This window comes from Esox lucius, chromosome 5, assembly GCF_011004845.1.
Source record: "Esox lucius isolate fEsoLuc1 chromosome 5, fEsoLuc1.pri, whole genome shotgun sequence".
Lineage (NCBI taxonomy): Eukaryota > Metazoa > Chordata > Actinopteri > Esociformes > Esocidae > Esox > Esox lucius.
Window position 1 is genome coordinate 1,370,997 of NC_047573.1, and position 14,053 is coordinate 1,385,049.

Below are 14,053 nucleotides of genomic sequence, written 5' to 3' on the forward strand. Positions count from 1 at the left end.
CCTCAGGGCCCAAGCCTACACTGACGATTGGTTGTTTAGCACTGACTCCCAGGCACAGGCTGTCCCACAACTTACATCTGGGCTTCAGGATAAACTGCCAATAGCTTGCTAGTTCCTTCCAAACAGGCAAACGTCCTGGGACTAACATTGGATTCTTTGACTGGCAGGACAGCCCTCACTGTGAAGACAGTGACAGAGTTTTGCAATGACCTCTAATCCGGCATGTTCGGTTATGCATTTGAGCTGCCTATGACTGTTAGGGCTCATAGCTATGATCATGGTCATTCCACTTGGTCTACTCCTATCGAGAGGATTTCAGCACAGACATTCACTCCACCTTGATCTGTGTCTTTATTAGTGCACACAACTGCCTGCCTCAGCAGCGTGTCCTTTTGCTGCAGGAGAGACCCCTCCTTTTCTCAGGTGTGTCCCTTCAGAACAGTTTCAGTGAACAAAATGGTGACGACAAATGTGTCTGGGGCTGGGCCGCCAATGGGCTGTGTTCCAGTGCTATGAGCATGCTACACATAAGCGTTTTGGAGCTCAACATGGTTGAACTCTGAGGCGATTTTCTTCAGTACCTTCAGGGACACCAGGTCATTGACAGGCGTCGTATATATATGAACCGCAGAGGAAGAACGCGCTCCATACAGATTCTTAACCTCGCCATCAAGATTCTGCTTTGGAACAGAGTGCATTTGTTCTTCCACAGAGCAACCTGCTGTCATAAGGAAAACCCCTTTTGTGGAATGATGTCTCTAGGAGGTTTTGGAGTCATTACAGTATGCTTGCTGTAATGTACACTGCCGTCTCTTTGCACTTAGTGATTGGAATGGGTGTGAAGACACTGGCCAAAAGGTGGCCAAAGGCCTTCCTTTATGCCTTCCTTCCAGTGTGACTGATCCCCAAATGCTCAACAGAATCAAAGCAACAGAGCCTCCATCACCCTGATTGCCCTGCACTGGCCTTGGCAAACGTCCTTCAGGACAATTCCTACAACCTCATGGCTTGCTTGTTGCTCTGACATGCACAGTCAACTGGGAGACCTTACATGGACAGGTGTGCCATTCCAAGTCATGTCCAATCAATTGAATTTACTACTGGTGGACTTCAATCTAGTTGTAGAAAGTATTAACAAATAGGGTTTTCTTAATAATACCCCATATTGTTTTTGGTTTGTCATATTATACAATATTCTATTTAAAACTGTATTTAATTTTATCCATTTTAGAATAAGTCTGTAAAGTAACAAAATGTGGAAAAGTGAAGGGGTCTGAATACTTTCCGAATGTACTGTTTGTATGGTAGTAGATTTGGCATCTTCTCAATAATTTTGTCTTGTTTATTTTTTACCAAAATTACTGGAACAATGTTCTCTGGACAGATGGGTCAAAGGTGGGTTTGTTTGGCTCCAATTTGGCTACAATTTTTGGTCCAAATTAAACATTGCCTTTAAACAGAACCTCTTTAACAACTATAAAGCATTGAGACGGTGTCAGTATAGATGGAAAAGCTGATAGTTATTTTTTACCTTAAGAAATGCAAACCAGATGAAGGCTGGCTATTAGACTCCTGGAACATAATATTCTCATCCACCAAGAGATGCAAAGTCAAGGTAAAATACATTTAACGGAAACATCATTTTCTCTGGATTCTTTGATTCTTACCCTAACAGAAGATGGCTTGGTATGTCACAAAACCTTGTCAGCTAAGGCAAGAGGTACAGTGATTCTGATACAGAAAGATATTCATTTTAACACAAAATGACTTGCTGATGGATATGGTCACTATTTGATTGTGATAGGAAAGACTTACACAACCTCAGTTACCCAAATTAATATTTATAGTCCAAGCACTCTGACACCATGTGGATAACAGATATAACTTTTCCTAAAATGTTTATAAGGAAAAAAAGCTTTATTGCTGACACTTTTAAAGAATAATAAATAATGTGAATATTTACAGCATGTCAGACCCTCATTAGACATGGCTATAGCATTTATTTTAAATGTAAAAGTGGACGGTCAGGAAACATGCCTACCCCATGGTGTCTGAGTTTTGAACCCATATAGGCCCCTTTGATTTTCTTTCAGAACCGTCTTCAAATGCTGATTGTGATGTCAGGAAGTCGTATTCAGAGCATTTCATATGCTGGTCATCAGATCCGTCATGTTCGCTCCCTAGAGAACAACACATCAGACAATCCAGGAAATGTTAACATTAAGCAGTGGTCTACGTGTTAGCCCAAACCGTCGTGAGCCGATTAAGTAGTTTCATGTTAGCAATCAGATAATGTCTGTTTATTCCACTGTTCGTTCAACACCATTTAAAAGACAGTTTTTTCTGAGATATCCCATGTACATTGGATGTGTTTCCAATACATTTCTTCAACATCTCTTTCTCTTTTATGGTAAAAAACACTCACTGTCAGCTGTCACCATCTCCTCTATCTTCTCCAGCAGCTCTGTGACCTGAGATCCATCACCCCTGCTCTTATTGTTGAAGACATGATACCTGTTTCCACATTTCTCAACAAGCCCCTGGAGGGCCTTCCCTTCACTCTCAATGTGCTGTTCAATGGTTGTGTCTCCCAGACAGTCGCCAAAGGTGAACAGGATTATAGTGTGACTCCAGACCGTCTCACCGAGAAGCTTCAGATGTTCCTCCACCGATTTTCTGTGTTCCTCTTTGAATGAAACATCCACATCTATAACCAGGAGGACAGTGTGTGGTCCTGGAGGACACAGAGACATGCTGAGGACAATCTCGTCCAGAACCAGTTCTGGGGTCTCCTCAATCGGAACATTGGCCCACCATCCTGGAGTGTCCACCACAGTGACCTCCCTCCCTGCTACTTCTCCATGTCTCCTCACACACTGAGCAGATGTCTTCAGGTCAAACTCCTCTTTGCCCAGGATGGTGTTTCCTGAGGAACTCTTCCCAGATGTTCTGGATCCCAGCAACACAATCCTCAACTCTGAGAGATGGAGGGAGTCATCTGGTTGAAAAGGGTGGGACAAACAGAGAGCAGAAGAGACGTGGTGGGAGTCATGACACATGAAGAGAGACATGGAGGGAGTCATGACACATGAAGAGAGACGTGGAGGGAGACATGACACACGAAGAGACATGGGAGTCATGACACACGAAGAGAGACGTGGAGGGAGACATGACACACGAAGAGAGACGTGGAGGGAGACATGACACATGAAGAGAGACGTGGAGGGTGTCATGACACATGAAGAGAGACGTGGAGGGAGACATGACACATGAAGAGAGACGTGGAGGGAGTCATGACACATGAAGAGAGACATGGAGGGAGTCATGACACATGAAGAGAGACATGGAGGGAGTCATGACACATGAAGAGAGACGTGGAGGGAGACATGACACATGAAGAGAGACGTGGAGGGAGACATGACACATGAAGAGAGACGTGGAGGGAGACATGACACATGAAGAGAGACATGGAGGGAGTCATGACACATGAAGAGAGACGTGGAGGGAGTCATGACACATGAAGAGAGACATGGAGGGAGACATGACACATGAAGAGAGACATGGAGGGAGACATGACACATGAAGAGAGACGTGGAGGGAGACATGACACATGAAGAGAGACATGGAGGGAGACATGACACATGAAGAGAGACATGGAGGGAGACATGACACATGAAGAGAGACGTGGAGGGAGTCATGACACATGAAGAGAGACATGGAGGGAGACATGACACATGAAGAGAGACGTGGAGGGAGTCATGACACATGAAGGAACAAAGAGAGAGAAACAGTGATCATTATTATACAGTATACTTGGGCAAAACAACCACAGACTGGAAAGTTTTTAAGTTTCTTCAACTAATTATTTTTCATGTACTAGTTCCATTGTTTTTTATGTTTCCTCAAATTTGAGGTCAAATTATTACCAGAAATACACATTTTCAGTTGGCCCAATTTTCAATTGGCCCCGAAATTATGTATGGCTCAACTTCTCTTATTTCAACTATAAATAAGTATTTGGGTTCTAAAGATAAAGCTTTGGAATTAGCCATATGTAACATTTCTACCAAAAATGTGTATTTAATCAGAAAACAACAGTACTTGGCCTCCAACCCAACAACACTGCTTAGCTCAGAGGCTAACCAGCAATGGAAGCAGTTGCAAAGCTGTAGCCAAAGTGTTTGTGATTTGCAACATGCCAAAGCCTCTTGCTGCATCTTTGATTTACAGTATTATCGTAATGGTGGCGACATATGGAAAACAGCAAAGATGATAAATCCTTTCATCTAGAAAGTGACCACAGGCTTTCCCCACTAAAGGTTCAGATAGAACAGATGGTGGCAGTGGAACGTGATTGACACTGTCTGGTGCTACATTTGTGCAGGAGTCTGGTTTCAATTGCGTTGCATAAAACAGCAGCATATGTCTGAAACTCTGCAAAAATACGTAGACCAGAAATTATTTGGTTTCTGGGCAGTGGATTGAATCGTGGAAGATAAAGCCACTTCGGTTTGAAAATTTTGTGAAATGGAACTGAATGTTTATCGTTGTTAAAGACTTTTCAATGTCTGTCGTAGCGCTGCCCTCTACGGGAGACAGTGAGCTCAACTCTGAACACAGTTGCAAATACATTTTTCACACATACTTTTTAATGTAGTTATTCAAATATTATTCTAAATAATTATATTCTGTGGACAAATATTTAAATACACATTTACAAACTTTTTGATATCCCTAGCAGAGTCTGCAGGGTCAGGATGGTGGTGCAGTCTTTCTTTAAGGCTCAAACATTCTTCTGGCATACTTCCTGACACAGACACTAAAAATGAAAGATACAAAAAGAGGGACTGAAATGAACTCACCTACAAGTGATCTGAGGGCCTCTCTCTGTTCCTTCACCTTCATCAGTCTTTGTTTTACTCTCTCTTCCTCTGTCTTCCTTGTCTCTTGTTTCTTCTCAAGAATGTCTCTCTTTATCTTATAATAACCTCCCCTGTTTCCTGACACCATCTCCTCTATCTTCTCCAGCAGCTCTGTGACCTGAGATCCATCACCCCTGCTCTTATTGTTGAAGACATGATACCTGTTTCCACATTTCTCAACAAGCCCCTGGAGGGCCTTCCCTTCACTCTCAATGTGCTGTTCAATGGTTGTGTCTCCCAGACAGTCGCCAAAGGTGAACAGGATTATAGTGTGACTCCAGACCGTCTCACCGAGAAGCTTCAGATGTTCCTCCACCGATTTTCTGTGTTCCTCTTTGAATGAAACATCCACATCTATAACCAGGAGGACAGTGTGTGGTCCTGGAGGACACAGAGACATGCTGAGGACAATCTCGTCCAGAACCAGTTCTGGAGTCTCCTCAATCGGAACATTGGCCCACCATCCTGGAGTGTCCACCACAGTGACCTCCCTCCCTGCTACTTCTCCATGTCTCCTCACACACTGAGCAGATGTCTTCAGGTCAAACTCCTCTTTGCCCAGGATGGTGTTTCCTGAGGAACTCTTCCCAGATGTTCTGGATCCCAGCAACACAATCCTCAACTCTGAGAGATGGAGGGAGTCATCTGGTTGAAAAGGGTGGGACAAACAGAGAGCAGAAGAGACGTGGTGGGAGTCATGACACATGAAGAGAGACATGGAGGGAGACATGACACATGAAGAGAGACGTGGAGGGAGACATGACACATGAAGAGAGACGTGGAGGGAGACATGACACATGAAGAGAGACGTGGAGGGAGACATGACACATGAAGAGAAACGTGGAGGGAGACATGACACATGAAGAGAGACATGGAGGGAGACATGACACACGAAGAGAGACGTGGAGGGAGTCATGACACATGGAGGGAGACATGACACATGAAGAGAGACGTGGAGGGAGACATGACACATGAAGAGAGACATGGAGGGAGTCATGACACATGAGGAGAGACATGGAGGGAGTCATGACACATGAAGAGAGACATGGAGGGAGACATGACACACGAAGAGAGACATGGAGGGAGTCATGACACATGAAGAGAGACGTGGAGGGAGACATGACACATGAAGAGAGACGTGGAGGGAGACATGACACATGAAGAGAGACGTGAATGGAGACATGACACACGAAGAGAGACGTGGAGGGAGTCATGACACACGAAGAGAGACGTGGAGGGAGACATGACACATGAAGAGAGACGTGGAGGGAGTCATGACACATGAAGAGAGACATGGAGGGAGTCATGACACATGAGGAGAGACATGGAGGGAGTCATGACACATGAAGAGAGAGGTGGAGGGAGACATGACACACGAAGAGAGACGTGGAGGGAGTCATGACACATGAAGAGAGACGTGGAGGGAGTCATGACACATGAAGGGACAAAGAGAGAGAAACAGTGATCATTATTATACAGTATACTTGGGCAAAACAACCACAGACTGGAAAGTTTTTAAGTTTCTTCAACTAATTATTTTTCATGTACTAGTTCCATTGTTTTTTATGTTTCCTCAAATTTGAGGTCCAATTATTACCAGAAATACACATTTTCAGTTGGCCCCGAAATTATGTATGGCTCAACTTCTCTTATTTCAACTATAAATAATTATTTGGGTTCTAAAGATAAAGCTGTGGAATTAGCCAGAAATGTTTTTATTTAATCAGAAAACAACAGTACTTGGCCTCCAACCCAACAACACTGCTTAGCTCAGAGGCTAACCAGCAATGGAAGCAGTTGCAAAGCTGTAGCCAAAGTGTTTGTGATTTGCAACATGCCAAAGCCTCTTGCCGCATCTTTGATTTACAGTATTTTCGTAATGGTGGCGACATATGGAAAACAGCAAAGATGATAAATCCTTTTATCTAGAAAGTGACCACAGGCTTTCCCCACTAAAGCTTCAGATGGGGATATGTTCTGGACAAGCCCAAAGCAGAAAAATAAACTCACCCAGTTGTGATTTCAGGGCCTCTCTCTGTTCCTTCACCTTCATCAGTCTCTGTTTTGCTCTCTCTTCCTCTGCCTTCCTCCTGTTTTCTGTCTTTGTTAGAAACTCTTTCTCTACCTTGTAATATCCTCCTCTCCTTCCTGTCACCATCTCCTCTATCTTCTCCAGCAGCTCTGTGACCTGAGATCCATCACCCATGTTCTTATTGTTGAAGACATGATACCTGTTTCCACATTTTTCAACAAGCCTCTGTAGCTCCTTCCCATCACTCTCAATGTGCTGTTCAATGGTTGTGTCTCCCAGACAGTCCCCAAAGGTGAACAGGATTATAGTGTGACTCCAGACTGTCTCACCGAGAAGTTCCATGTGTCCCTCAACCGATCTCCTGTGTTTCTCAGTCAATGAACCATCCACCCGTATGACCAGAAGGACAGTGTGGGGTCCTGGGGGACACAGAGACACACTGAGGACAATGTCCTGTTTAACCATCTCAGGTGTCCACTCCACAGGGTGATTAGCCCACCATCCTGGAGTGTTGACAACAGTGACCTGCCTCCCTGATACTTCTCCATGTCTCCTCACAGACTGAGCAGATGTCCTCAGATCAAACTCTTCTCTGCCCAGGATGGTATTCCCTGAGGAACTCTTCCCAGATATTCTGTTACCCAGCAACACAATCCTCAACTCTGAAAGATAGAAGTAATCACCATAAAGTAAATATGTTTAAAACTATGTTTTATTCTAGATAAAAGTACAGATGAAATATGATTTACATTTCATTTGATTACCTGATAGTGTGTGTAATCCACCTGATGCCATTGTGACACTATATTACACTCTTCCTCCTCCAGTCTGGAACAGTCATCCACTCCTATAAAATCAGACAATCAGCAAGAAACCCTAAAATTTTACTCATTTTACTCTCAAGACAATGAACTTTTTGTTTTTAAGCCACTCCAGGGTGGCTTTGGTTGTACACTACGGGTAAAACGTTTTAGAATATCCTCATTTTTCCAGTGTTTATTGACATGAAAGCAGTTAAGGTACAGTGAATAACTTGAAGAAATGGTACAAAGTTAAGTGGTAATCTGCCAGAGGATAAAAAAAAAAAGTTTTGATTACCGAAAACTAGAAAAAGAATGTACATTTCAGAGTTATATAAAAAGATATTTTTAAGGGAACAAGTAATGGGTTAACAACATAGCTGTTCTGCAGCAATGGAATAAAATTCAGCCTTGACAGTTAATGCAAACAATTCCTACAGGTGTTCCAACTTTAGTAGATTACTAAGTTTCTGAGAGTCAACAGTTTGCATGATAGGCAGTTCACAGGACAACAGCTTCAAGCCCAGATAAATACCAACACTGTACAAGTAAGAATGTCTCAGTGTCAACTCTGAAAAACTTCAAACTGCAGGTTTGACCGGTTGAGTGGCAGTAAGACATCTATGGCTAAGACGGCAAAATAAGAAAAAGAGGCTTGACAGAGCCATGAATGGACTACTGAAGACTGGAAGAAGGTCTAATGGACTGATGAAATCAGCACACAGGGCTTTTGTATGTCATCAAGTAGGACTAAAGGATGGTTCCTCAGTGTGACACTGTAGAAAAGGCTAGAAAGAATGAACAGCGTTAGTAGTAAATTAAAGCTGCGAGCAGCGTTTCAGGGGGCCAAGCGGGGCATAGGAAGCATCTCACTGCATGCTCTCACAAGAGAAATGTTTTGCAATTTAAAAATGCCCAATGCCGCTAGTAGTCAGGATGTCCAATCGAAGGAGAGGAAATCAAAACAAAACAAAAAGACCTTGAAACCAGAAAAGGAACCAGGCAATCCTAGTTCAGCCGATGAGGAGGGATGAATATTGTTGTCGCTGGCAGGTTTCAATCCCTGGTTTTCTATGTGGCAGACTGTCTTTAATCATTACACTATTTAAACAGCAGAATGCAACTTTTACCTCAGCCATTACATGTTGAAATAACGTGGACAAAATAACATTTATTAACGGAACTAAAGAGTAGTCTTGCACAAAGACTATATAGCTAATAGCTATACATCCTACTTATAACGAAAACAATGACTCCAATCACTTCATGGCTGATTTGTGTCTTTGGAAAACAATAACAGTATATATACTGTAAGGGTCACGTAATAATATTATAATATAAGGGTCACGTAAAACAATTCTTCTCCTAAACATTTGAGAATGATGGTATTAAAGAGGGGATATATATTGTTGTGTGAAGGGTGAAAAGTACCGAGTGATTATACATTCCTAAAATACAAAATTTGGAACAGCTCTGGGGAGAATCGAACCAGGGTCAGAATATTGCAGAACAGGGATGTCCCCACCACACCAAAGGAGCTACTGGTTGTCCCTACAGCTCTCTATCCTCTCCAAATGTAAAATTTACCCCAGCCATTACAATTTTGCTGAGATAAAGTGGGCAACAAAACGTTTGTAACGGAACTAAAGTGTACAGTTGTACAAAGATTATTATAGATGGCTAGCTAATAGCTATACATCCTACTTATAACGAAATCAATGACTCCAATCACTCCATGGCTGGTTCCTTTCTTTGGAAAACAATAACAGCACAAAAGGGTCACGTAATACAATTATTCTCGCAAATAAATGAAAATCATGGTATTTCAGATATGTATTGTTGTGTGAAGGTTGAAAAGCATTTATGAGATACAGAATTTGGAATGTCTGAGAAGGGAATCAAACTGGGGTCACAATATTGAAGGACCGGGATGGTCCCACTACACCACAGGGCCAGCTGGCAGACAGAATAGTCTCATCGGGTTGTGATCTATAATACCTGAAATAGCACACACAGGTGCATATTTTGAAAATCCACCAGAAACATTTACAATAATATATCTTTTTAAAGACAATGGTCCAGTCGTCATTTACACCAATTGTCATCCAAATCCATTCAGCTGTTTTGGAGGAAATGTCGTTTAAGTGTGTTTTTATCAATGGCAAAATCGTGAGAAACATCGGTTATGTTTCTAGCGCCCCCAAGAGGTATTTCTGTATGGGAGTTTTCCTCTCCATTCCTAGCAGACACATGTACTAGTACATTTCGTTTCGTAGCTGTTTGATGTTCCATTTGGGTTTAATGGACATCTAAAGTCATAGACCCGCCCAGCTTAATTTCATTCGCTGATTTCGGCAGTACTATTTGAGATATCAACTTTCCTTATATAACTTTTAAAGATAATGGTTCAAAGGCCCTTCACACCAAACGGCATGCAAATCCGTTCAGCAGTCTCGGAGGAGATGACGTTAACATGTTTTTCACAGAAGTCAAAATGGAGGCCATATTGTTTGAGATATCACCTTTTCTTATATAACTTTTAAAGACAATGGTCCAGTGGTCCTTTATACTGATTGTCAACCAACTCTGTTCAGTGGTTTCGGACGAGATGTCGTTTAAGTGGGTTTTTATTAATGGCAAAATCGTGAGAAACATCGGTGATGTTTATAGCGCCCCCAAGAGGTATTTCTGTATGAGACTTTTTCTGTCCATTCTTGAGAGACACATGTACTAGTATGTTTCGTTTCATAGCTGTTTGATGTTCCATTTGGGATAAATGGACGTCTAAATTCATAGACCCGCCCAGCTCAATTTCATTCGCTGATTTCGGCAGTACTATTTGAGATATCAACTTTCCTTATATAACTTTTAAAGATAATGGTTCTTCACACCAAACGGCATGCAAATCCGTTCAGTGGTCTCGGAGGAGATGACGTTAACGTGTTTTTCACTAAATTCTAAATGAAGGAAATTCCAAGGGGCGAATTTGAAAGACCCCAGAGACTTTTTGGTCATCATGAGAAGGGGTATATCTGGAACTTGGATGCATGTCTCTACGACATTCGGTTCATGAGATCTGAGCTTCACTATTTCCATTTTCGACTGAGCGCTACAGCGCCACCATGAGGAGTATGGGTACCATGATGGCCATCTGACATCGGCTGTCTACAATCAGGCAAAGTTTGGAGCGTTTTGAACCAGAGGGGACCGAACCATGGACCTCTGAAAATGGCCCTGGAGAATAATAATAATAAAACGTACAAACATAAGAGGGTTCCAGCAACTTTGTTGCTTGGCCCCCTAAATAGTAGTTAGTTATGGTATAGAGAATTAGGTCATAAGGACAGCTGTAGCTCTGCCCACTGGCCAGGGGAAGTAGTGCATTATGGGTAATAAACGTATAAAATTAAAATGTCCAGCTTTATGTCTCGAATCGTCATTCAAACTACAGCTGTGCTCAAAAATGTGCATACCCTTGGAGAATTGATAATATATTTACCATTTGAAAAGAAAACATGAGTCAGCAGCCAAAACACCTTTTACTTCTTATGGGATTCATATTCAACTGCAGGTTATAACAGAATGGCAAAATCATAAAACAAAACATGGCAATAAAGAAAATGTTTTTACTGACCCCTGTTCAAAAGTCTGCATACCCTTAGTTCTTAATACTGTGTATTGCCCTCTTCAGCATCAATGACAGCATGCAGTATTTTGTAATAGTTGTCTATGAGGCCCTGAATTATTGATGGTTGTATAGCTGCCCATTCAACTTGGCAAAATGACAAAGTCTTTGGTCGTCTTGCATGAACCGCACGTTTGAGATCTCCCATAGTGGCTTGATGATATTAAGGTCAGGAGACTGTGGTGGCCACTCCAGAACCTTCACCTTTTTCTGCTGTAACCACTGGAGGGTCAACTTGGCCTTGTGCTTAGGGTCATTGTCTTGCTGGAAACTCCAAGAGCGTCCCATGCGCAGCTTTGATGCAGAAGAATGCAGATTGTCTGCCAGTATTTTCTGATAACATGCTGCATTCATCTTGCCATGAATTTTCACAAGATTCCCTGTGCCTTTAGACCTCACACACCCCCAAAACATCAGTGAGCCACCACCATGCTTCACAGTGGGGATGGTATTCTGTTCACTACAGGCCTTGTTGACCCCTCTCCAAACATAGCGGTTATGGTTGTGACCATAAAGCTCTATTTTGTCACTCCAAATTACAGTGTGCCAGAAGCTGTGAGGCCTGTCAAGGTGTTGTCAGGCATATTGTAACCAGCTTCTCATTTTTGTTCAAGTATCGTCATATTGAGCTCCTTGAAACAACCACACTGTCTTTTTCCAGAGTTGCCTGTATTTCTCCTGAGGTTACCTGTGAGTTTTTCTTGTATCCCCAACAATTCCTCTGGCAGTTTTGGATGAAAACCTTCTTGGTCTACCTGACCTTGGCTTGGTATCAAGATCCCTGAATTTTCCACTTCTTAATAATTGAACAGTACTGACTGGCATTTGCAAGGCTTTGGATATCTTTTTATATTATTTTCCATCTTCAAGAAGTTCCATTTCCTTGTTACACAGGTCTTTTGACAGTTCTTTTCTGCTCCCCATGGCTCAGTATCTAGCCTGCTCAGGGCATCCTGTGAGAGCTAACCAACTCATTGACAATTTATACACATACGCTAATTGTAATTTAAAAAGCCACAGGTGTGGGAAATTAACCTTTAATTGCAATTTTCAACTGTGCGCGTCATCTTGGGTCTGTAACAAGGCCAAAAATTCAAGGGTATGTAAACTTTTGATCAGGGCCATTTGGGTGATTTCTATTTTTTTTGCATGATCAGTCATATTTTCAAAATCAATGCCATAATTTCACAATTTCTTCCAGGATATGCAAACTTATGAGCACAACTTTATACAATACATTGTTCTGACCATGCCTCACATTCGTCCCAATTAATTAAAAATTAGTTAACTGACAACTGAAAACATGATTTTTATTGAAAACAATATAAATAAAAATCGGAGGAGCTGAGGCAGGGTTACTTTCGTACCACACGCCCCTACTTTCCCTTTTTTTGCAAGCTTAGACCACTCTAAGTAGTTAAACCTTTAGTAGATGTTTCCCTTATTCAACAGAGGCCACGACTTTTGATGGGCACTGGTGATGATGGGCACTGGTGATGATGCTTCGTGGGTGACAGATGTCAAGGGTTCTGTCAGGTTTTCACGTATACGAGGATGTAAATTGTGTCCGAAATGCTCCCTTGCCAGTAGATGAAAAATTCCACCAGCCAAGCATATTATTTACTAGCCAAAATAATAGATTGCATTTTTGTGTCACATATGCATTCATTTCAGTACATTTAATTGAGATAGGATATTATGATGAATAAAAACGTTTTTTAGTTCAACTAGGCTTTATTTATCGACTATGTGCGTGGAAAAAATAGGCACGTATATGTGGTTTTTTTCTGTCCATCATAAGAGAATCGTCTTACTATCAACAGTAAATGTAGACTATAGTCTCACAGCTGCACCTGGTCTGATCTGAAACTGTGTACAGTGTTAATTAAATGCTGTCTAGCTGCCTAAAGGGTTCATGCTAAAATGATAATCAGCTCTTTATACAGCACCACATTTATCTAACTATATAAAGTACAGGATACATAAAGTAGTATAGCAAAACAAATATTTGGAAAAGGTAATAGATTTTAGTCACTGTGGCAACTCAGAGAAAAATAGTAACTTACCACGGGAAAGTACTGGCTTCAAGCTTGCTTAGAGATTTTTCACACCTGGAGAAAATGTTGTTTCACTTTCGATGTTCAAGATCTTTGTACTTCAATAGTTGTCACAAAAAGACGAAAGTTACGAGTATATAGCCAATTTGCAATCAGATAAAGGTATCAAGGTTTACTCTTTGACATTTGAACACTTACTTTATCAGAGTCCAAAAGGAAGAAATTGTGATTTTTTGGTGCTTATGAGGGGCAGAGCATGTGAGCGGAGTTGAGCGGGAGCGAGCGGGGAGCGGGAGCGGGTGGATTTTGGACAGAGCGCAGAGCGGCATTTTTAAAAGGACGGCGCGAGCGTCCTATTTCCCGCTCCGCTCAAACGCGAGTCTAAGCATGCTCAGTCGGGCCTGACCCAGAATCCATCTGTGTCTTGCAAAGTCATCAACACACAGTACAACAGACAGTAGACATAATGGAGTTCAAAATGTACTTTAAAAAAGAAAAAAAAGTCATACAGGTGTAGTATTAAAATAAAACGAACTAACAATGATAATGTGGTACAA

At 41.9% G+C, this 14,053-nt stretch overlaps 1 protein-coding gene across 1 annotated transcript in view; it reads right to left on the reverse strand.

Moving 5' to 3' along the window:
* The window catches only part of LOC114839335 (GTPase IMAP family member 8-like), a 29,565-nt gene extending 15,889 nt beyond the window's left edge, over positions 1-13,676 (reverse strand). The window contains exons 1-6 of the mRNA XM_034292525.1: positions 13,506-13,676; positions 7,719-7,801; positions 6,933-7,616; positions 4,863-5,567; positions 2,426-2,998; positions 2,042-2,180 (exon numbers count right to left, since the gene is read on the reverse strand). Coding sequence (XP_034148416.1) covers positions 2,042-2,180; positions 2,426-2,998; positions 4,863-5,567; positions 6,933-7,616; positions 7,719-7,749 — 2,132 coding nt within the window. The 5' untranslated portion in view covers positions 7,750-7,801; positions 13,506-13,676. The remainder of the gene's footprint in view (positions 1-2,041; positions 2,181-2,425; positions 2,999-4,862; positions 5,568-6,932; positions 7,617-7,718; positions 7,802-13,505) is intronic.
* Between the last annotated feature and the right edge of the window lie 377 nt (positions 13,677-14,053).